General features: G+C 36.2%; 1 protein-coding gene across 1 annotated transcript in view; it reads right to left on the bottom strand.

Moving 5' to 3' along the window:
* Positions 1 to 24,522, bottom strand: part of LOC109541015 (protein O-mannosyl-transferase Tmtc3) — a 38,291-nt gene that overhangs the window by 4,879 nt on the left and 8,890 nt on the right. The window contains exons 2-6 of the mRNA XM_048666653.1: positions 15,400 to 15,536; positions 7,264 to 7,345; positions 2,742 to 2,841; positions 2,568 to 2,683; positions 2,078 to 2,509 (exon numbers count right to left, since the gene is read on the bottom strand). Coding sequence (XP_048522610.1) covers positions 2,078 to 2,509; positions 2,568 to 2,683; positions 2,742 to 2,841; positions 7,264 to 7,345; positions 15,400 to 15,536 — 867 coding nt within the window. The remainder of the gene's footprint in view (positions 1 to 2,077; positions 2,510 to 2,567; positions 2,684 to 2,741; positions 2,842 to 7,263; positions 7,346 to 15,399; positions 15,537 to 24,522) is intronic.

Here is a 24,522-nt window from a genome sequence, read left to right as displayed (position 1 = left end):
GTCTACTAATTGAAAAAGTTTAAATTTGAAAGTTTTGTACAAAATAGCAGACAATTATTGGGTCTTCGAATCGGGAGCCTTTTCTAGAAAGGGTGGTCGATCCTGATATTTATTTCTGCATTCTAAACTCGAGGTTGAAAACGAACATTTCCAGCCGAAAACGCATTTTGCTGAAAAAATCGTCCCTACTAATCTGGAGCAAGTTGCAACTTGAAAGTTTCGCGCACAATAGAAAATGGTTGAGTTTGGGAATTCTGAAACTTTCATTGAAATCAAATTAGATACTGATATTTTTCTGCTCTTTAAGCTCGAGTCTGAAAACTTACGTTTACAGCACAAACGCGCTATTCTTTAAAAATGTGTAACTACTAATCTAGAGCAAGTTCAAACCTGAAAATTTTGCTTAATATAGCAGGCAGCTGAATCTGCGAACCTTGAAACTTTGATGGAAATTGCGCTAGATCCTAATTTTTCCTGCCCTCAAAATCCAGGTCTAAAACCAAAAGTATATTACCAAAAGCGCCATTATCAAAAAAAAATCATAACTACTAATCCGGAGCAAGTTTAAATTTGAAAAATTCGTCAGAATTAGCAGACAGTAGAGTCTTCAAATATAGAAACTTTCATAGAAATCACATTAAATCTGATATATTTTTCTGTTGTTAGAACTCGAGTATAAAAACGAACATTTTCAATAAATCGGAAGCTCCTTTAAAAAAATTGGTCTCCTTAAATTAAACTGCTAGTGTATAACCAATTTAAATTTGAACGTTTCGAACAACATAGCAGAGAGTTGGGTCTGGGAACCGAGAAACCTTTATGGAAATCCAACTAGATCCTGATTTTTCTCAACTGTCGAAGCTCAAATCTAAAAATGACCGTTTATAGCCAAAAGCGTGCTTTCCTTCAAAAATTCGTAACTACTAATATGGCAAAAGCACAAACTTGAGTGTCGCAAAAAATACATATAAGACAGCTGAGTCTCAAAAGTCAACAATTTTCATTGGCATCGCATTCGCTCCTGATTTTTACTGCTGTTTATAATCGAGTCTAAAAAAAAGATTCTTGTCAAAAATCCATTCTACTTGAAAAAATCGTAACTACTTATCTAGAGCAAGTAGACAGTTTCCCAAAATACAGCAAACAGCTGTGTCTGAAACTTGAGAAACTTGCATATGAATCACACAAGATTCCAATTTTTTCCTGCTGGTTAAATGCGGGTCTATAAATAAACATTCCTGGCCGAAACGACGCTCACCTGAAGAAATTCGTAGCTTCTAATCTGTAGCACGTTTGAACTTGAGAGTTTTGCAAGATATAATAAACTGTTGGATCTCAGAACTGATATATTTTTATAAAAATAGCACGCAATTATTATTTTTTCCTGTGGTTACAGCGGCCATATTTAAAAAAAAATTCCTAGCCAGTAATCAGAAAAAAGTTCTAACTTGAAAGTTTCGCAAAATAGAGCAGGCAGTTGAGCCTGAAATCTGGTATATTTTGATTGAGATCGCATTAGATCCTGATTTGTTTTGCTGTCTGAATTCAGGTACTAAAAATTATCACCAGCCAAAAGCGCGCTCTCCTTAAAAAATCTCTGAGTATTAATCAGCAGAAAGTAAGRGCTTCAAACTATCCMWAGACATAGCTAAAAGTGGTGCCTCACAATTTTCATGAAAATCACACTAAGTTCTGAYATAAATTGTCGAATAAATCGTCCAAATAACTAATGGTTGGCGCAGTTTCCTCTTACGAATATTAAAGAAAATCGGTTCGATAATATTTTTGCGGATCGGCGAAATAGACTGCCGGGCGGTTTGGTACGCTGCCAGGACCTCGTTAGGAAATTTATGTACCATTTTGTTATTGAGATTTTCAACAAGCATAAGACCATCCATTGGAGTCTGACCTAATACTTGGCTACTTCAGATTACATTTTAAAGCGAGAGTTAGAGCTTTGTGGAGTCTTAGAACACTTTTAGACGTTTAAATACCAATCAAAATTTTCAAACGAAAATCAAATAAGGACATCGGGGGACATTTATCCTTAAACACCTTTTTCTAGAATCAAACTTACCATTATCAGCACAACACGTTGATGTCGATTCTCCGTTAAAAACGCTGTGGCAATCAACAGCAAAAGGAACAAATATGTGGCTATTGTGGTAAGATTCCGCATATCCAGGAAAGATTCCACCAAAGGAATTGTTCCCATCGTCCAGTCACAGCAAAGATTGCAAGGAAACAGCAAAAGCCACACGTTGACGCTGATCAGATAGTGATAAGTGAGCTGCTTGCTGGGCGATGGAGCTACTGAAGCTGGATTATCGAATCTTGTAAAAACTGGTAGCTGAGACCCCATGATTTGCAGCCTGGCCAACAGAAGCAGAATGGTGAAGATGAACAGCACGAACAGCCGTTTTGCAGCTGCGTTGGACTTTGGCAGATGGAAACTGGACTTGGGTGTGACTGCTGATTTTGCAAACGATTTCATGTCCTCCAGTTTCACCTGAAATTCCAGAACTTTTAGTTTAGCATGTTGTTTCATATGTTGCGCAATTACTCACCCTTTGAATAACGAAAATTTCGTATGCAGCGCACACTCCAGCAATCGTAATTCCCTGCTCTTTGCACAGCATTGCCGTCGCTATTGAGAGCATGGACATGCCAATAAATTTCCAATCTAAAATCGGGCTCAATAAGAACACATGCCCTATTCTCTGATTCCCCGTATTGCTTACCTGTAAGTTTCTTGTTTATCGTGGCTTTGGTATAAAAGAGGAAAGCGGCCAGGAAAAACACGGACGAGAGAGTTTCCGCCCTGCCAACTACTCCAGTTACCTAAGGCAAAAAGTACTATTAAAATTTCCTGCTAAAACTATAAAAGTGCAAGAGGAGGTTAATTTTTGGTTGTACGTTTATTTATGTTTTATTTCGTGCCCTATTGGTGTAAACTGAGTAGGTTTCCTCACATGATTCTGGGGATTTGGGCAAAAGAGCGACAGTCTGTTGGGCACGCTGGCGATAAAACCCCTTATACAGCTTAACTGGTGTTTTATTTGATAAGCAGGCTTTTTAATCTCGATCCATTGATGTAAATGTTGGCCCTTGAGCTCAAAAGGTTTTTGAAAAAATGTAAACCTTAATTAGAAATTAGTTAATTAATAAATACATTCATATTGTTTTTAACGCACCGCGGGGCAGCGATCTAAAATATCTTCCAGACCCGCACTTAATATAGCTTGAACTGGGAAATATTTATTTTAATACACGTTTAGTGGCAGTTTTTCATCAAGCATGCAGCAAAATGTTTTGTCCGAATGAAAATCTCTAATAGTAACAAATTGATCTGATATAATGTAAAGAAAATCGGCAATTTTGTGTAAAGAAGTTGCTTTGTCGAGCAAAAAATTAATCGGAAAAATCTTGTGTAGTAAACACCAAATTACGTTTTCTTAAGGTTATAACAATGCAAGCAAAGAAGCATTAATTAATAATTAATAAATTAATTGCATTAATTAATAAATTATTGCATGACTTGAATGTGGCTCTGCCACTTGGCCAGCCTTTACGCAAAATTGGCATGAAATTTCATAAAAATCGAATAAAACGACTGATTCGATAGCTAGCATTTAATTTAGTACAAAAAAGTCTAATGCGCTTCGCGATCGTATTTGTTTATATCTGGCTGGGAATGCGGTTTGTTTACGACGAGCATCCAAACTAGTTGGAACGTAAAATTTGTCTTTGAGAAGATGAAAAATGTTCGCAAGGCGTGCGAACATTTTCATTGTGTGATCAAGTGTAGTGTACATTTTTTTGAGGATTGTAGGGTTGAAAATGAAGGATGGGGCGCCACGTTGCATAAATCTGGTAAAAAGCTCTCTAATCTATAAACAGATTGAACTGATTTGAGTTTTTCAAAAAGCAGCTGAAATTTTATGCATTTTCTACATTTATTATTCTTAGTTTTATAGCGACATATTTGCTGCTGTACTAAACACATTTTCTTCTTTCTTTCCAGGTGGCACGATGCAGCTTTTTCGGTGAGTTTGTCATTACTTGAGATGTAAAGATTTTAGCCCCATTTTGTTGTATTTTATATTGCCGCATGTGTGATTCCACGAGGAACGACAAGAAAGTTTTTGAATTTCGGTTCGGATTGGGTTTTTTTCAAAAATATTACATTTTTTGAGGTGGATTCCAATTCTCAATTCCACTTTGCTCGATTTTCTCCATTATTTGCGTAGTCGACAATTTTCCTATTACCAACTTCAAATTGGATTCCTGTTTGTTTCGCTTGTATTCACATTCGTGTCGATCGCTTCAACCGGCGATAAACGTTAGAAGCCTGATAGATTCGAAATTGTAGCCCCAAATGCATTTTTAGCAACAACTAACCAACTTAAGCTCTTTCAATTTTATAGCTTTCAATTACTTTTCATTACTATTTTTCAATTCACCGCTCACATCTTAAGTAAAAATGTCCAAGACTAAGGATTTTTTATGTGAAAACTGCAAGTATTTTCTACCTGATGCTTCCGCATAGTAAATACATTTTATTACTAGACGTAAAAGTGAAACACTAAAAAGAACTTTTATTTTCCCTTAAGCTCTCGGCTGGTAATCAGCTTTTACTGTTCAGTGCCATAATTACAGCAACTGACTCTCACTCAAAGCCAGTTCGGCTTTATGCGTTTTTCCCTAATAGATTCTCATCCCTTTGCCGGATGGATAAATATGCACAAGGCCTCGAAACGCCAACATTTCACCAAGTCATGTTGCGTAATATATTTGCGTTAGCTCAATTTAAAATAATTTATTTTGGGACAATTCTGTCGGGGGAAAATAGAGCCTGCTTTCAATGTGCTCGCACGGTTGGATACATTGGAAACTTTGCCGACATGTCTAATTGAGTGATGAATTATTAATAATGCATGGATACAAGAGTTTTGTTTTTATCAAAAAAATTGAATAGGAAAATTTAATTTTTAGGTATAAAAGTTAAAATATATTTGATGCTATAAAAAGAGTCCCAGAAATAAATGGGTTTGAAACACTGGGGGTTTAATTGAAAATAACTGCTTATAAATGGACATTAAATTTGGCTCATTTAAAGGACCAGAATGAACTAATTCTATAAAATTTCCTGACGATGGGTCAAAATCTAAACATTTTCTACTTATAAAACTTCAAAATTCATGCAAAGGTAACTCGCCAACGTTTGTAGTTTTTGAGAAAGCAGGTGTCCAACTTAGGCCTGCAAAGGTAAGTTCAAAAGTGAATCACACGTCCAAAAATTTCCCAAAATTCCCAAAAATTGCCTGATCATGACTGAAGTCGAAACTATTTCCACGCATAGACCACACTTGGCGCCACAAAAAGTATCCAAAAGTAAATCTTTAGCTCCACTGGTTTTCGGAAAACCACATGTCAAACGTCAACTAAGAAATGTCAACTGTCATGTCAACTAAGAAAGCAATCTCAAAAGTAAAAAGCACACAAAAAATTTCTCAACAATTGCCTGCCGATGATACATAAACGAAATCACTTCCACACATAGAATGTGGTTCGAGCCACAAAAAGCATTCAAAAGTAAAAATAAAAAAAACTAGGTGCCAAACTTAGCTCGACCTCAAGCGGACACACTTCAAAAGATGATAACTTCCCCTGGTAGCGAAACCTCAAAATTAAGTTCCTATCGGCGGCGGCTTAAAACACGAAAATCCCCAATTGTTCAACATACCAAAAATGGTCTGAAAACCTCGCGATTCACAAATATTGCAATTGAAAAAATCCCAAAATCCAAACATCAACATTAAACAACCGAGACTTGTTCTAATAGAGACACATGCCAACTGAATCGAATTAGAGCGAAAAACAAACGTTTCTGTCTTATTTCCTGTCACTCAGCTTCAGTTTCGCTTTCTCATGTCGCACTAAAATTGGATTATGTCCCCATTGTGGCCCTGCCGGATATGAAATTGCAAATTATCAGATAAAATTTCGTCTCCAAATTGCAAAATGCCTCAAAAAGACCAGTCACAGAATGCGAAACATTGAAGGGACGTTAAGTAAATTTCATTAAGGCGACCAAAATGTTGTAATACGAAATGGAATTTCTGATTTATGGGGAATTTCTGGCATTTGGTTATTAATCCCCTCAGGCTCGCGTGGTGGATTTTCCCTGGAACATACAGGTTTGCTTTTATCATTCCGGTCAAAGTTCGATCCCTTATAGAATACTTTGTTTCTGTTTTCACCAAGGAATACTACAGACATTGTCAATCCCAGTCAATGTAGGTTTTATAAGCAAACGACAAAAACAAATACAATTTACTTTGAGGCCTGGATCCACACTGATATGTTTTAACCGTGCATTTTCCTACTCAAACCCACTTGATTCCGCCCTTAGAGGACACTTTGACTACCCCTTAACACCCTTTTGCTCGGCATGCAGCAATTAAAATTCCTCAAATCTGTTTTTGCAGATTTCTGCTGAAAGGGTATTTTCATTAGTGCGTCTGTACCAAACCGTTTGAAGTTGTTTGCCTTAATTCCGACAGATCGTCAAAAGCATTGAATCATCTAACTTTAACGACGCTTTTCGGATAAAACGGGTTTGAACGAGTTAGTTTTAATTTATTCTTCACCTCAATGATGTTAAGAAATCTTGCAAATAAGGGTAGGTGTTTTGAAGTTCTGTCGATGACGATTTGAAGACATATTGTGAAAGAAGCTGCTCTTGATGGTAGGAAGCATGATGATCATGCGTCCTGCTAGGAAATCGAGCTTTGCTCCCCAACAATAAAATTGTTGCTGTTAAAAAATAAAATTGCTTCCCATCTCATGCCCATTCCAGCTTTAGTCTGTGTAACAATTTGCGGTTTTCATACTACTGACCTATTTTGCTCCAGTAAGTTGATAAAATGGGACGTAAAGCGTATGCTCGAATGCACCCCCGGGCACAGAAAGGCGAATAAGAAGAATCACGTTGCCGAAAAACAGTTTGGCCGATAAAATACGAAAAAGGGGGCGGAAAGGGTGATTGAAAAAATAAAAAGCTCTACGTTGAGTGCAAATCCGCATTCACTTTGAAGTTCCCAGAAAGCATAAGTACAGCTTCCTGTGTAGGGCTTTAGAAAATGGGACACAATAGTTTTATGAGAAACGGATATTTGGAACCAATCCAAATGAACATGGCGGGGGAATAACATGTTTTTTAACGGCAAAATTTCCACTTTTGGTGAATTTTATACTCACGGCCTCCGTATGGATGGGATGCACTGCGAACAGCATTGCGGCCACAAAACTCGCCATATCGGGCAGGAACATCAAACACATCCTGCAAATAAACGAAAATGTAGAAAAATATGGGAAGTTGAATCAATTGAAATCAGCTAAAATTACAAAAAAATCTGCCCCTCTTTCATATTTAATAAGAAGGTTCGGGTTTTCTCCTGCACGTTCTGGCCGAGAAAAAATGTAAATATCTGTTAAATGAATTCCTTTGCACGTATGCTTTCAGGGCAAATATGAATGAATGTGAAGAATGAAGAACTGAAAATATTGCAACTAAAGAGTGTAAATTCGTTCAGATTCCACTCAGAAAAAAAAGTAAAAAACCGACTTATTTGCATTCAAAAACTTCATTATTTTACGTTGAATTAATTATTTCTTAAATAAATCGATTTTGTTTCCTGCATAACTACAGGGAAGAAATCGGCAAAAGCGAGCCCCATTATCAGGCAAATAAATCCCATTATTTCCTCCTGCTTGACAACCTCGAAAGATTTATTGGGATGATAGTACTTAGGCGGGAATATATTAAAGGCATTAGAATGTCGTTATACGGCATTCTCTCTGCTGTATTATGTTAAATAAAGATGCTTTTAATGTGCTTAGCCTGGCAACATCTTGAATTTTTCCCCGTCGCAATTTCCCTTGCAGGAAATATACAGTTCGGGGGTTGTTTGCCTAATGATATGACCATTTGTTTCACAATTAAATGCGCTAGTAATATGTTTATCTAAATAATTTATTTCCATCCAAATCACTGGCGCATAATTTTCAATGAACAATCGTGGTTTTGCCCTAATTGGCTTCAACAACAACAACGCTGGAAACTTGATAGGGATTTTGGATAAACCACATTTAACGTGCAGCTCACTGAATTTAGAGCCAAAAATTTCAGAATTTGGTATTAATTAAAATAGGTTTGAAAACAGCTAATTGGAAGAAGGGCGAACAAATCAGAACTCTTTATGTTCTCCAGCATCCCGGGGACTTAAAATTTCTGTCTGTTTTCTTTTTTAATAAGGGTGAGGGCTTTATTTACGTCCGCGAGGAAAAAATCTTTTTGCGACTTATCACAAAAGTAATTAAGTGTTCGAGCGTTTTTCTGTTTGCTAAGGCCCCTTTCTTGCAAAAAAGATCAAATGCGACAGAAGTGAAAGAGGATTTTAATAAAGAGATGCCAGTCAATTGCCTGCGAAAGTTTTCGCTGAAACCATCAATTTGCAGGAGAAAACTGAAAGAAACACTGGAAAACAGTTCAAATATTCGCGTTAGAAACTTCCAAGTTTTTAAACAGTACCATTTATTAAAATGCATAATTTTCATTAAAATCCACCACATCAACTCGCCATTTAAATTTATTAACAATAACATTGACTGCACTGCTACAGCTCACTGGTGCATACATTAAATTGAATTATTTCAACTTTGAATTTATTTTATTAACATTCGCTCTGTTAAAGTTATGATCCGGAAAACTGTCGCCAGTCACTGGATTGTTCCAATGTGCATGAAACTGTTAGTTAAATCGTAAATAGTCTAATCGAAAATTAGTAATAATGAAGCCAGATAGTTGGGTATTCTGAAACATTCTAAAGGTGTCGTTTATGTAAATTTTCTACAGCTGCTTTGGGGCCTCGCAGGCACGTTTAATTTCGTACTTTCTTGTCTAAAGAAAGTTAACAAGCAAGAAGCTTAAGGACTTAAAATCCATTCGGGACGGTGACCTGCCCTTTAGGCCAAACCGTAGCGATCATTATCTCATTCCGGAGTGAAATTTACGATTCGCCCGAGTAAAAAAGCGACGCAAATTTCGTTCTTTTTGTCCAATTAAAGTTTCTCAACTTCTATTGTGTTAGCTTGGAAGGAGTTAAGCAAACTTAATTAGAAAAATGTTGCAACGCAAACAGCGCAATTGAATTTCGCGAACATTCAGTTTTGACTAAAACAATTTCAAAGGAGTCTGGAAATATTTTAGATGAATTAACGTCGATTCATTAAACATTCGGTGAAATCGGATGTTTTTAGCGGCCGGATTTCGATTACATTTTCAACTAATTATTGAATAAATTATTAATTAATACACACCGTGAATAAATGCGCAACATTATAATATTAATTTACTTCCAAATGTGCAGGATTACAGCAAAATCGAAGAATATTTTCATGCTTATTTTCGCCATTTCTGTTGAGGGTTGTTGTGCAGAGCTCTTCGGACATGACACTGGGTTGCAAAAGCGAACAATGCACAAGTTTGGAGTGTTCTTTTGCCTTCATTTAAACTGGGTTTCACGTCAGAGCGGAACTACAGTCTATAATGTATTTGAGTGGAAAAGTGAAAAATTTTCAAGTTTAGAGTGTTTTGCGCTTATTTATAGTGCATTTTACATCGGCGCAAAACAACTGTCTCTTAGAAAGACATTCCAAACTTTATGCGACATTGATATACACTAAAAATGCACTCTAAACCAACGCAAGTTTGCTCGTCTTTTCACCTTTTTCACTCAGTCAGTGTCGTGCCCGAAGGGCTCGGCACAAAAAATACATAGAAGTTGTAGTTCTTCTCTTATGTAAAACTTACTCTAAACAGATAAAAAAACAATCTAAACTTGTAATTTTTCACTTTTTCCAACCAAGCACTGTCATGCACGCATGACTCGCCACAACAAAAACATGAGATGCTGTAGTTTCGCTCTGATGTAAAATGCACTTCAAAAGAACACACAATACTGTATTCTCCAAAGTTGAATATTTTTCGCTTTCTCTTCATACATTAGAGGTTGCAGTTCCGTGTCGATATAAAATACACTCTAAACAGAAGCAAAAACACTCTAAACTTGCACAGTTTTCACTGAATCTGTATCGTGCCCATATAGCACAACAAATACATTTGAGCTTTTAGTTATGCGCCGATAAAACACTCCAAAGTTGCCTATACATAACTTAGCTAATATTTGCTAAAAATAATGATAAATTTCCAGCCAGAGTAGTAAGTGAAATAAACTGGCGTGCACGTCCTTTAGGCGTCCAATTATAAAATTTCCAAAGAGGTTTTTACACTTTTTAGATTAATCCGGCATAACGTCTCTAAATCTAATTAATCTCTGTCGAGGGCGTCCCAACTTAGAGGGGCTTAAATCTCAATTCATTATTTTTAGGAAAATCTCGCCCCTAATTAATATTAGACGGCGCATTTCGAACCCGGCGAAAAACTTAAACTAAAAGTCAGGATTTGTGCGGATTATCCCGTATTGTCAGTTGTTTCCAAAACTTTTCGCTTATTCCTAGCTTTGAAAAGTACTCGATGCAACTTTATAATCTGTTTTCTTTTATCTTAAGCCTTTTAAACTTTTGGTTCCTCCATACTTCCAGGGTATTAGTCAGTTGCAACTATTTCACTTCCTCGCAACTAATAAGGCAGTGTCTCACTTCCTCTCGTCTCAACTGCTTCAAATGTGCCAGTTGGTTTTTACTACACTGACTCTATAAAACTGTATGTAGTCAGTCATGTCACTGTAGTTTTTACGTGTAACTCCTCCCTCTATACCGGGAGGCTCCCTGGCGCTTCACAAAACACTCTCAGATTGTTCAATATTGCACGTTTCCAGAAGAGTATTTTTCTAAAATAATACTCGGCTGTAGAACTAAAAAATCAGCACCTGAAGAAAATATTGGCCGGGAAATGAGTGTCTCAAATCAATCAGCTACACTACGCGTTAGAAAAATTGAAATATGTGAAGTACATAAATATTTCCTTGCAGCGTTTCAATGTGCAAAGAGAGCAGTGAAAATAACTGTGCAAACGAAACTCCCGGGAGTTTCCGGGCACTATTGCAAAATACGTCCTGACCTAGTTTTGCAAGTTAGTCGACGCCGAAAACCGATAGTTGCCCTATCCATCTTCAGTGTTGGATCAGAAGGGCTTTGAACCAAAGTAGTTAACACTGTTTGTATAAATATTGATTAATTCTTGCAGTTGTTTAGGCAATTGTCACTTTTGCTGATCAATTTGCCTCGGGATCGCATTTTGCAAAATTTGCCCGCTTCTTCATTAAAAAAATCTTCGCGCTTCTCCTATGGAAATGGTTTTTTTTTGGTGAAACTACCGGACACGCTAGGTATTTTTCGATAACATTTGGAAAACATTTTAATAGCGCCTACTAATGATGCTACCAAAGTTTAATGTGTTGGTTGCGTGTTCGATTCCAACACGTACTTTTATTAAGTAGTGACTATATCAACGTTATCAAACAACCATTAAAAAATAGTTTGTCAATGGATATTTCGAAATTGTCAGCAGCTTTCTTCTGGGGAAACCGTCCCCAGTTCCATATTTATAATGGAAACATTCGGAATAAACGTGTAACTTTCCATGAAACGGAGCATCTGGAACAAACTAATTAGTTAATACGATCCGCTTGCAACATTGTCAACTTACAACGCAAAACGACTGCTTCAACCTTCTTGTAAAGCCGGTTGAAACTAATGGCCATGGAGTGCAAGTGTACGCAAAAAGAGGCAACTTGGAAATATGCTTGCAAACTGCGAGCAAAATGAAATTAGCGGAAAAGCTGTATCTGGAAAGTTGCCAGCATTTCCTGCACATAATACTTCAAAAGAAACCTGTAGTTTAATAGAATGTGGCCCAGTTTGGGTCTTTCTAGTTACGTCAAAACTAATCAACTCATTAACAAAAGAGTTAGTTTATTTTTTCAATGGAATATTTCTTCCTGGCCCTGAACACCGCTGAAGGTGCAAGCCACTCGTGCTTGCGAAACGTCTGAAAGACATCCTCTTCCACGGTGGCTTTAAACGCATGGAAAACCCCCACAGTTTCAATTAGCTGATTGTGAAATAAAAGGAACTTTTGATATGAAACAGTCCCACAAAAAACCTTGCAGTCAAAGCTTTTTCAGCGACAGCGGCAGCAATTAACCTAATTAGTTAGTGGCCTTTAAATATCCAGGAAACTCATTTGTTCGATTATACGAAACTGATTTTCCATCCAGTTGTTGGTAGCGAGTGCAGTATCCGCAGGATGGACAGAAATCTCTTTGGGACACTGAGTGTATCAAGCAAAACCACTCCTGGTTGCGATTCTACATTACTTTAAAGGAGCTTTGAATCGAAATGAATGGGGAAATGCTTGCAAACGCAAATTAAATGCTTTGAATCGGAGAGTTTGAATTAATTTTAGACTATATGGTTTGCTGGGTGTTGCTTCAACGAGTTGGGATTATCTCAAGTTCATACATGCAATTACTTTGAGTTCAAGCAAGAAAAGAGCGATTTTGGCCTAAAAATCCAGTATTTCCTGGTCAAATTCCGTCACGAGAAATCGAGATGTCTGAAGTGTGTTGGACGCAACACTGTATAGTCCTTAGAAAATATTTTACTGACAATATTAATGTTTAAAGATGTATTTTTAGGGCTATGACGAGCAATTTGCAATGGGGTTTGCAAAAATTTGCCTTAGGAAAACAATCTGAAAGACGTGACTGCGGCAATAAAGGTTCTTGCTTCAAGTGGCCAACAGACTTTGATCTTTGACATCGATTCTTTTTCTGTTTGAAGCGTTATTTAGTGTCATTCTTTTTCATTTAGATTGTTTTTTTAGCAAAAATTGAGTGCTTCAGACTAAGATGCTACAGGCTGCCAAAAGAAGCAATGCGAAATTGGTGAAAGTTTCACACGATCTCACTTGTACAAAAACCTGTTTTTTTCTATTTCAACCACACAGAGTTTCAGGTTGATTTCATTTCTCAAAGAAAGTTTTTCAGTTTTTCTACCATCTCGTTTAGTTACACAGTGGGTTAAAAAAATCAGCGTGCTGATCTCGCAGTTACATTTTTTCGACTTGCGACAAAAAGTCAATATAACGGGTGGCATGAATGCACGAAATGTAAAATTTGAAGTAAACCCCGTACATTGAGTTTTTGTCATAAGTTTTCCATTAAGTTTTAGCGTTAACATGAGCTCTAGAGCGTGAAAATCGGAGCAGGAGCAGAAAAACTATCGGTTCAAGACTAAAAGTCGATTTTTGGCGACCGCTCTGTAAATAGAAGAGATTACCGAATAATGCAGAAACCGTTTCGAGCTATTTGGTTTATTTTAAAACTTTTGGTGTTAATATCGAGAAAAACTTATTTGTCTTCAGCTAGGAGCATGTCGGACTTTGTGCGAAGTTTTGCACTTTTTCTTTTGCCGCCCCGTAGAAAATTGATATGCGATGCTTAATTTATTCCAAAAAATGTACGAAGACAAAACAAGTGGGGCTAAATAAATGTTGAAATAAAAGCCAAATCGCTTAAATCAATCGGAATTTATCCAGTTCCAAATTTAAGGCAAATTTAGAAACGTTTAGTTTAGAAGAGCTAAAATAGAGCGGAATATTTTATCATTTTGCGTATAAATCGTTGACTACTTTTATGGGTAAAATGCTTCATTTTCAATGAAGTACGCTTTAAAAGACAGACAATGAAAATATTAGTTGCAATTAATAACACGTTTTATTTTTTTTCACTTTTGAAGTCTGCAAGGGAATAGCACCAACGGCCTTGAGATTTCATCCCAATTTTTGCTTGATTAGCAAAGTTGTGTTGGTTAGCAGATGCTTAATATCTTTCTGAAGAAGCAATCCCAAAAATCACTATCTTGCTTCAATTGGTCAACTGATTGTGGAACTGGATACATTTTGATAGCTGAGAACGATTATTTTTATGTTTGATGCGTTATTTTTATTTAGTGTGATTTTTTGGCAAACATTGAGAGCTCCAGACTGAGATGCTACAGGATGGCAAAAGAAACAATGTAAAAGTGGTAAAAGTTCCACACGTTCTCACTTGTACACCCACCCCGTTCTTTCTATTTAAACGACAGAGTTTCAAGTTGATTTCGTATCGTAAAGAACGTTTTTCAGTTTTTCGACCATCTCGTGTATTTACAGAGTGGGCTCAAAAAATTAACGTTTTGATCTTGCAGTGATTTTTTTTGCTTCTGTACCGATTTTCAAAAATTAGGATCCAGAAGCTGAAACCTGGAAAAGARTTGACTTGCGGCAAAAATTAAATATACCGGGTTGCATGAACGAACGAAATGTAAAATTTGAAAATAAACCCCGCATATTGAGATTTTGTCCCAAGTTTTCGATTAAGTTTTAGCCTGAACGCTCATGTTTTAGCTCTAGAGCGTGTAAATCGGACCAGGAGAAGAATAGTTATCCCATCAAGACTAAAAGTTGATTTTTTGCGACCAATCTGTAAAGAGGAGATGGCCGAAAAAATCGAAACAAAAAAAATCCTAAAATTATTTTTAAACTTTTAGTCGGATTTAAGTCGGAGTTTTGCATTTTTTCATTTGCCCCCAGTAGAAAATTGATCTGAGATGCTTATTTTTTTCCAAAGCATATACCGAGAAAGAACAAATGAGGTTAAATGAAGCTTTAAACAGAAACTTAATCGCTTAAATCAATCAGAATTTATACAGTTCCAAATTGAAGGCAAATTTAGAAGCGGTTAGTTTAGAAGATCTAAAATAGAGCGGAATATTTTTATCATTTTGCCAATAAATCGTTGACTACTTTTATGGGTGAAATGCTTCATTTTCAATGAACTACGCTTTAAAAGCCAGATAATGAAAATATTAGTGGGAATTAACAACACGTTTCATTTTTTTTTCACTTCTGAAGTCTGCAAGGCAATAAAAGCAATCACGGACTTGAGATTGTTTCCCAATTTTTGCAAATGCTCGATATCTTATATCAGATTCAAGAATATTCACAACTTTTCATAAATTAATTCACATTAGTTCATAAAACTTTATGTTCTCGTTCATATTGAAAAAAAAATGAGCAAAGGAAAGGCATTTTATGCGAAAGAGACAAGCAGAGCGAACAAGAAAAATACATTTTCCATACTTTAAAGTTCGAGAATCCTGAAAATTAGACCCAGTCGACCGAGGAATCATTTAGAGTTACGAAGATTAATTCCACACTTTTTCTACAATTGAAAATCTTCCTAAAAAAGCTCTAGTTGAGAACTGACTGTCGCCTTTCGCATTTACAGAATAGGTTTTCCCTTGAAAAATGCAAACAAGTAAGCTTACCTAAAATACATCAGACAAACCACACAATGTAGCAGCATGTTGACCAAATGATATCCAAACGGATCCAGTTGCCCAAACAGATAATTGAGCCGAAAGGTCAGGACACACAAAGGTCTGTAAGACTTATGACTCTGTTCCTGAAACAAATAAAAAATCAGATTAGGTAAATGTTGCTCGAGAAAAACCCCATCGGATGGTAATTTTTTGGAACATCAAGCCAGATCAGGCATTCATTTGCCAGGCTGGATTCGTCCCAGGTTTGCTCGTTTGAACATAACGCATAGTAAATGAGTGTAACTCAATTTAAATGCTGGCAATTTTTCCCCCTGTTGTTTGCAAACCGCGGCCGCAAATTTCAAAGGTCACTCGGAGGGTTGGAAATAAGCCAAAAGTGGGAAGTCATATTCTAATTAAAATTTCTCCATCACTGTCTCTATAAGGGCTCTGCCAGCAGTGAAATTAAATTAATTTCATTTGCACCGGTTTTTTCGGTCATATTAAAATGGCCTAGTAATTATGCCAAAGCCAATGTATTTAGGTTTAATAGGTTTTCCATTTTGCTTAATGGGCTCTTGATGGAAAGCTTTCAACATTGATCGAAAACGATTTAAATCAGAAAACGCATCAAACCATTAGTGGCCTTTCCGGTTGTGCCAAATTTATTATACATAAACACATGCATTTTATACTCAACCCGCTAGTTAATAATTTACATTAACGCCATGAGTATTACGGGGAAAATTACCAGGAAGCTCATTTCCACTGTTGCCTACCAAATGAAGTGTTCCAGACCGAGATCGATGGTTTTTGCAGCCAAAAGACAAGCCACTGGGACAAATCTAAAATAATTTTATCCGTGCAAACCGAGTTCCGATTACAATTCCGCAATCCTGATTGCAAAGTCAAACGATATTTGCATCACAAAAAACTAATCATGTATTTCGGCGCACGGATTCGGGATGGGAGATAATTGCGTTTTGTTTAGGCGCCCTGCTTGTTATCTGCTCGAAAATCATACGTCCAACCAGCAGCAGGACTGTACATGAAAGCCATACGTGAATGTTTGCTGTAATGTACGTATTTTCATTAAAAAAATTGGGGTATTTCGGATTTGACTTGAAACGTTAAGGGCAAAAACGGTTGTTTGAAAAAGGCGATGTTTGACCACTACTTGACTTAATGTTTTAACACTCTGTATAAAATAACTCGATTTGGTGTAGTCATTATATACATATGGACAAGCTGTAGTTTGCCGCAAATTTTCATGATCTGACTAGAAAGTTTTGGGGGATACTAAATTATTCAGCAGGAGTTGGAATTGTAAAACAAGCTCTAAGAAGAGATCTTGTTCTGCACATTCTCTCTCCATCCATCTCTGCTTTTCTTCTTTGATCTGCTTTTCCGTTTTCGTTCTTCGTCAGTCTTTGCTGTTCCATAAGGGTTAGAATAAGTTTGGCGAGCTACAAATTTTCAGGTTTAAATTAATTTATTCCTATGTTCTGTATGTTTTTCTAAGTACAAAATGTACTTTGCCCAACGTCATCGTCGTTTTCCCGAAGTTTTCTTTGCATTCGTGTATGCTCACTTTGCTCGGTCAAAGTAGAAAATTAAATTGAAGTTTCGTTGGTTTTCTTGAAGGTCCAGTTTAATTACGAAAAGAAACCTGAAGCAAAAATGGCTCATTGGCCGGAGAAGCTGCATATTTCCCCACACTGGATTCGAAAATGACAACTGAAACTCACCTGACCACTTGAAACTCAAGCAGCTAAACAATCAACATAAAAAAGGTGAAGTTAAAGGTTCTAACAGTATCCCTTTTTTGCTCCAAAGTCCCTCGGAGCAAATTCTCCACCTTAACCGTTTACTAAATTTGCCACAAATTATTACTGATCAAAATTAAATTAAATCATCTAAAGGAACGGCGATGTGATTACAACAATTTCCCAATCCAGAGTGCAAAGTGAAATCCGATTGGCATGAATAACGTGAGTCGGCTTTATCGCATGAGAACGGTCCGTTCTGTTTCGCTAAATTTCATATTGATGCAGCCATAACTTGTAAAGCAAGCTACAATATTCCCATATCACATTTTGATATAACACAGAACATTATGCGCATACAAATCAGCCCAAACAGTTCCAATAGAGATGGTTCTTAGTCGAATTGACTGTTTTGATGTGCAAGGAAGTTCAAGCACCAATATTTAAAAAAAAAATAAGTTATTTTACACAAATATATGTAAAAAACAATTATTAAACGTAACAGCTCGTCATGTTTCAGTTCCAGAATATTTCGGGCTTTAAATGCTACAAATAAAACGCTTTTTCCATCGAATATGTTGTGCGAAAAAATGAAAAATTACCCCCGAACATTTCAGTTCTGTTAACAGAGATTGCATTTTTTAGCTAATGAATGGATGTTAACTGGCTATTTTTGACATCAAAGCTTACTTTTCATTATTCAATTAATGATGAATTGGGCTAAAGTACATTTCAGTTTCCACCTGTTATGACGTTCTATAACTATGAATAAATGTGCAAACTTCACCCAAATAAAATCAGTAATTTTTATAGTAAAATCTTCTGGTTGGAAACCGGAATGGCACAGGCTGTTAAGCCTTCGGATGCCTTCATAGCAAAACACGGTACAGGAAATGTTTAATAAAAAAAAACAACGTTTTAACATAATTCGCAGGCAAAAGCGACCCCATTCGCTATGTTACGCGACATTGTTCTTGACGTAAAAGGACAACACTCTAATACCCTTATTTGCCTCTTGTGCCCGGTTAAAAACGCCGCGGTTTCGGGTGCTTTTTGCGTATTTTTTTGAGCGGAATGTTTTGAATTATTCCCAGCATTTAACAGGAAGAATTCAAAAATCTAATTTACTCATTTCGTGAAAGCCACTTGGAAACCCATTACAGCATGCCTGGGAAACCTGGAAATGTTCCACAATCCGAGTGGTGGCTTTATTGTAAACAGGCTGAGGAAAACTGATAGATTGAAATACAAATTCCCTTTGGGCGAGTGATCGATTTTCAGGCTTGGCACCTCAGTCGATTTTTCTTCGGAAAATAATTTTTTTCTTAATATCTACTAACTTCATTTTATTTTTTTGTCTGGATTTATTTGATTGAATTTGAAAGGAGCAATATTTGAGACCTGAACTGGGTAGTCGATGAGAAACATGCAATTGTAATAAGCAGAAATGGTGGCAACAAAAACTAGCTAAACTTTAGCTTATTATAACTATTCACATTTCCACAGATGATCTATGGATCTGGGGCAAGTTTCATCAACTTCCAGGTCTTCATTAAACCGAACCTAATTTAAAAGTTTTCATTTTCTGCCACTTTGTCTGGCAGCCACACATAAAACTCAACTCGTTTCTCAGCGCCGTTTTCATAAAGTTTTGGATGAAGCTGACTTTTATAATCACAATAACCAGCCATGTTTTCCGGAATTTTCTAATCCGGTCGCTTTCGGCTGCTATGGACGATTTCAGCGGCTGGATGTTTCACATGAAAACAATTGAACTCAACAGTCAGTTTGTTTTTAAAAAGTTAAAATTCTAACGGGATTTTTTCACCAGGAATATTTATAAAATGAATGGAATTTCAACCTGTGTCAATTCGATTCAGTCAAGCTCTGTCCAAATTTTAAATTTGCATGTTTTCGGTTTTATATTTTCAGAAGTTCAACAATCAACAGACAGATCACAAACAAAATAAAGATCAACTTTTGTTTTATCAATCAAAAATCTCCCATTTTTCAGTTATTTTTAGTAAAAGTAGTTTGTGGGGTGTCCAAGTTTTTGAATTATAAACTCCAATGTTTTCGTTATAAATTTGGAAAGTTTTTTTCCGAGGCATCATCAAGGATTTTCTCGGAATTTCACCACTTGCGACGCGTCCAAAGCTGACTCGCAATCCCTAGCAAAAGCGTTTTTTAACAATTAATTGCAGGGAAACCGATTTCATCGGGAAGATAAGCATTTTTCGATAAGGAACGCGGCAGTATTTTTCTTATGAATCCTGAGAGGTTCTTTTCTTAGCCGTTATCAGGAAGTTTTTGAGAATTTTTTAACTTGCAACGGGTGCAAAAGCGGCTATTTAAATTCACTAGAAACGCGTTCTATTCATTCATTCCAGGAAAATCGACTTGATTACCAAAAAGTATTTTTTTGCATTTGAAACAGTAGAATTTTCCTTACAAATTATGAAAGTTTAATTTCTGCGTCATTATCAGTGAGTTTTTCAAAATTTCTAATTTGCGACGTGTCTAAAGGCGGTTCAAGATCACTAAGAAACACGATTTTCATATAATTTTTTAATAATTGGTTGTAGAAAAACCGATTAAATTACAAATATGTCAATTGTGCATAAGCAACTCGGTTAAGTACTTTCGTTTTGAATCCTCAAAGCTCCGTTTTTGACTCATAATCGTTTTTTCTTGCCAATTTTCCACTTCAGCTGTTAATTGATCAGAAATTGTCGCTTTCGTTCGACGAACCTGATGAGACTGAAAAAATGTTGATCGACTGATTAATAAATATTGAAGCGGCAAATTGCGTTGATTGAAAGCCGTAGCAAAATTATGAAAAATCAATATATTATCAACCCCCCCCCTATATTTGCCAATCGCTTTTATCAGATTCATCGTCCGCGTTGATTTTCGTCGTAATTTCAGTGTAGCGAGGCGGATATTTCGCCTCCTGTTCAATTTCTTATTCGGCCAACTTTTTGTTTATTTTTCGCTAATATTTGCCCAAAAATGTTCAGTCAAATGAGGATCGTAATTCAAAGAATAATTAAAATTGATGAAAACGAATTCTGTCGATTTCAAACCCTGGTTATTATTGATTAAACGTTGAAGTCTGATGTTTTGATTTATACCATACTGAATTATTATAAGACTTTGTTTGACTTCAATGTTCAATTTAATTTAGTTCTTGACTTGGTTTTCGCAAACTCTCTCGCTGGGTTTTCGCAAGTGCATTGTCAGGAGCAAATTGTAATTTTTCTTTATTCGTTTCCCACTTTAAGCCTAAAATTCGACTAGTCAATAACGCGGCTGGCGCTGGACGCAACGAAATCTACATTTAAATCGGCAGCGTTGCTTTAGCAGGACAAGGGGGAGACGGATTAGGGCCCGGGTGTTTAGAGGAGCGCATAGAGCACAATCATGTGATTAATGATTGATTTGGTAATAGAAAACTTTTTGGAAGCTCTTATGCACAAGTCGCCACTGCTTTGAGGCCTTGAGACCGTCTTCATGTATGGAATTTTAGTCATTAAGTCCTATAATTTTCGTTATTTCAGCTGTGGACGATTTTTGTTCCAAGAGTTTGCTTATTAATGTCTTGAATATTGTTAATATTTAAAAGTTGATGGCAATAGCAGATTCCTTCAAGACTAGAAAACAAGACTTTTCCAAACAAGCACTTAAGCAAAAACCTTTTTATTTGTAAATTGTCTGCACTTCAAAGAAATGTATTATTACTTATGCAATTAACACTGAACTCTGTAATAATCAAGATGTTTTGAAGCTTTTCGTTCAAAACAACATTCCTCCACCATTGTAAAATCCAGCTGATTGTTTTCGCTTTATTTACTTGCTTAATTAGATGTTAGGTTGCTGGGCTGGGAAAAACTTTGGAATTTAAAATTTAATGAACTGGCAAAATACGAAGCACAGTTCTGGAAATGGGCCATCGAAAAGATTTTAGCGACTGCTTGAATATTTCTAAACGTATCGGGGATTTATGCTCTTTTAAACCCCGAAAATAAATCGTTGCACTTCCCAGTTTAAGGCTTCATTGGGCCTTGATCGTAAAATGTAATTAACTTGATCGTTTGACTGTCTTAAAACATCATACAACTGGCACCTTAAAGCTGTAATAATAGACGTACAAACTATGGAAACTAAATTCGGCGATAATTGATTATGCAAAATTAAATTTATCCCCCAGGACATTAAGGCGGGATTACACTAATTTCCGGAATCCTGTGGGATGATTTCCCCGACAGAAATTAATGACTAGAAGTAATGCTCAATCTATTACCGAATACATTGTTTGTTTAGCTAGTTTTCCTAGAGCCTAAAGTCAATAGCTGAAAATCTCATTATTCTAATTGTTTCTCCTTGAGTTAGTTGCTGATCGAGAAACTAGAGTTTTAATTGGACAGTTAGGCTAAGGACTATGAAAACAAATGAATAAATCACCATAATCTCAATCAGCCAATTAATATTTCTGTTTTACTTATTCGGAAATTTCGTCTCAAATCAAAAGTTCCCGGCGCTGAATGTCTTCCAATTAAAGTTGGCACTCTTTTTTGCAACGTACAAATCGAGGTGTTGCTTCGTTGCTTCCCAGTGAAAGTTTCTAGTAAATAAGGAAATTAAGTGGTTACAAAGTTAAATACGTCTAGAAAACTTGGCCAATTGCACCGGAAACTATCCAGGACTTGAGGTTTGCTTAGATTGCAAGCAATTAAGTCGGGTAAATAAAAAATGCAGGTTTTTGAAAAGCCTTCGATGTCTGATTTATTTATTTTTGACTACTCCTTTTCCGATTAAAGGAATTGAACTTGATTAAACCTTAACACATTAAGGCTGTATCGTTTGGCTGTGGCAAATAGCAGCTAATGAATTCTTGTTTTACTTTAGAATTGGAAAGTTTGCGAATTAATTTCAGTTAGACGAATCAGTCCCCTTCGCGACAACTTTTCACAAACTTCCACAACACCGTGCTACTTTCTTGCCAGATGTGAGTTCTGATGAACACTGCCAGAATTTCTATAGGTGAATACTCAGGATGCAGGGAGAAGGGTAACAATCGAATCGGGAGGTTTTATGGGGAATGACTCAGTTAGGAATATTGATCAAAACCGTGCATAAAGAAGAACTGGAATGACTTCAAAACATTTTTTACAATTTGCCTAAACAATTAGCTGGTTGAAAACGCTTTGGCGCCCAGATCCAAAACACCCAACTCATCCTCGTCAGGTAAAATGCTGACTAAAGCATGCTGTTAGCTAACTTTCATTGCGGACAAAACTTGGAGCTGACGTTAGTCAGCGATTTACACTTGTCATAATCAATTTTAGGCTTCACTCGCTTAACGAGTTTATGATGTACGCTTATCGCTTTTGGGTGTAACGTGTCTGAACTACGTTCATTAATTAAGAGGCCCAAATTCTTGATTAAAACGGCAACTACAACACGATAGTGGGCCGTTAGATGGCCCATTTTCTTGCTCGTTTATGGCTAATTTCTTTAAAAAAAAAATACAGTTTGGTCTATTGCAAAGTATTCACAAACTGCTCTAGATTCCCTATCAAAAAGGTCCTGATGCTTAGTTGAACTGCTTCAACCGTTTCCGATATTTTACTGTGAAAAATGACTCTATTGCTTTGTAAGTTAGGAATTCCTTCTGATTTCTGAAGAAAAATGCTCGATCAAAATGATTCTTAGTAGGCCTGGTTAACACTGTGTTGACTTGCGCTATTGAGTGGTTGCCGCTCTCTGAGTTTTACCCAGTTATAACTCATCGGTTAATGAGTTATAATTCATTTCATTAAAACTTTACGAAACCCGAGACTGGAATTTTCACATCTAAAAAAGGGTTATCAACACTTTTTCTGAGGAACGTTTTACTACTTTGTTCAAACAACTAAAAACAGTAATCTAGATTTTCCCAGCAACAGAACCAGAGTCCAAAGAAAGTCGACGAGTTTTCTTGTAAAATAGATCTCTTAAGTTTTTTGCATAAAAGGTTCAGTTTGACAGTATTTTACAGAAAAACGTTAGAGAAACTGCGGTTTTTCTTTTTAGAGACAGTGTTGTTTAGAAATATTGACCTAAAAGTGAAGAAACTCCAGTTTCCAAGTGTTTTCCAAATAGATGATTATGAACTTTCGCTTTTTCAGTTTTTCGGTTTTGTTCATAATCCGAAGCTGCAAAAAGATTCGCAAAATTTTTTTCAAAACGGTTAAGGAGGCGAGTGTTCCAATAAAATTTAACTTTTTTTACAGAAAATACCTGAAGATTGTCAGTATTTTAAGTAAAACTAAAAAATAATGCAATTTTTGCGTAGAACGAATTGCTCAATAGAAACTTTGCTAAAACTCGAATGACCTGAAAATTTGAAGAAACTGTAAAAATCTTCAGAGCGATGAGGACGCCGAATTTTTCAATAATTTTTTGTAAACTTTTGCTCTCTGCTCGTTTTTTTTCAAGATAATCCTAATTACTTACGGTAAAAAATTGAATTAAATGATTTGGGTTTGGTGCCAAATTCAAAGCTGCAATGGGTTCAAAGCTGCAAGTGCTCTGCAAACAGATGAATGAGGCGAACTTTCTAGCAAAATTAATTTTGCGATTTTTGGCTGAAAAAACCCATTATTGTCAGAAAAGAAAAAAATCATCAGAAAATAATGTTTTTTTACGTTTTCGATTAAAAACTTTTAGTTTTGTAATCAGTTTTGGAGAAAACCTTAAGTAATGGTTTTCGGGGAAAAAGTTAGGAATTTATTTTTGTTTTTGCCCCGAATTCGACGCTGAAAAAAGTTTGTTCCAAATTCGAGCTGGAAAGGGATTTCAAAACTTTTTACAAAGCGATACTTTTAGACTGTCGGCATTTTTAAGTGAAACTTTAGAAAATTGAGCATTTAGGAAACAGAGTAACTTGGCAAAAACTGAAGAATTCTGAAATTTTGAAGTCATTTCAAAAATATTATTAATAAATGGCCCGTAAAATAAATCTAAAAATATATAAAAAGTCATCAACATTTTCCCAGCAACGGAACTCAGTTAATGCGCCGGTGCGTTGGGTTGGCGCACTATACCATTGCACTGCGTCAACTCCTAAAAATTCACTGAGTTACCCAGGCCTAGTTCTTAGGACTGTTCAGATATATCCCATCGTTTCCGAGATATGAGGTGCTTTAGTTGACGGTCCTCATTTTGGTTACTATTGATTCAGAGGTTAGGAATTTTGATGAAACCTGACTGGCCGAAGAAAGTTCAAGACAAAGGCAATAGAAAACGCCCTAAAGGTTGATGCGATATTTCAAACCGGTTACTAGCTATAAGGGTTCTAATCCAAACGTAACCTTCAAAA

The sequence above is a fragment of the Dendroctonus ponderosae genome, unplaced genomic scaffold (genome assembly GCF_020466585.1).
Source record: "Dendroctonus ponderosae isolate FM_Combo_2020 unplaced genomic scaffold, Dpon_F_20191213v2 Dpon_F_20191213_1, whole genome shotgun sequence".
Classification (NCBI taxonomy): Eukaryota; Metazoa; Arthropoda; class Insecta; order Coleoptera; family Curculionidae; genus Dendroctonus; species Dendroctonus ponderosae.
This window is presented reverse-complemented; position numbering and strand designations above follow the sequence as displayed.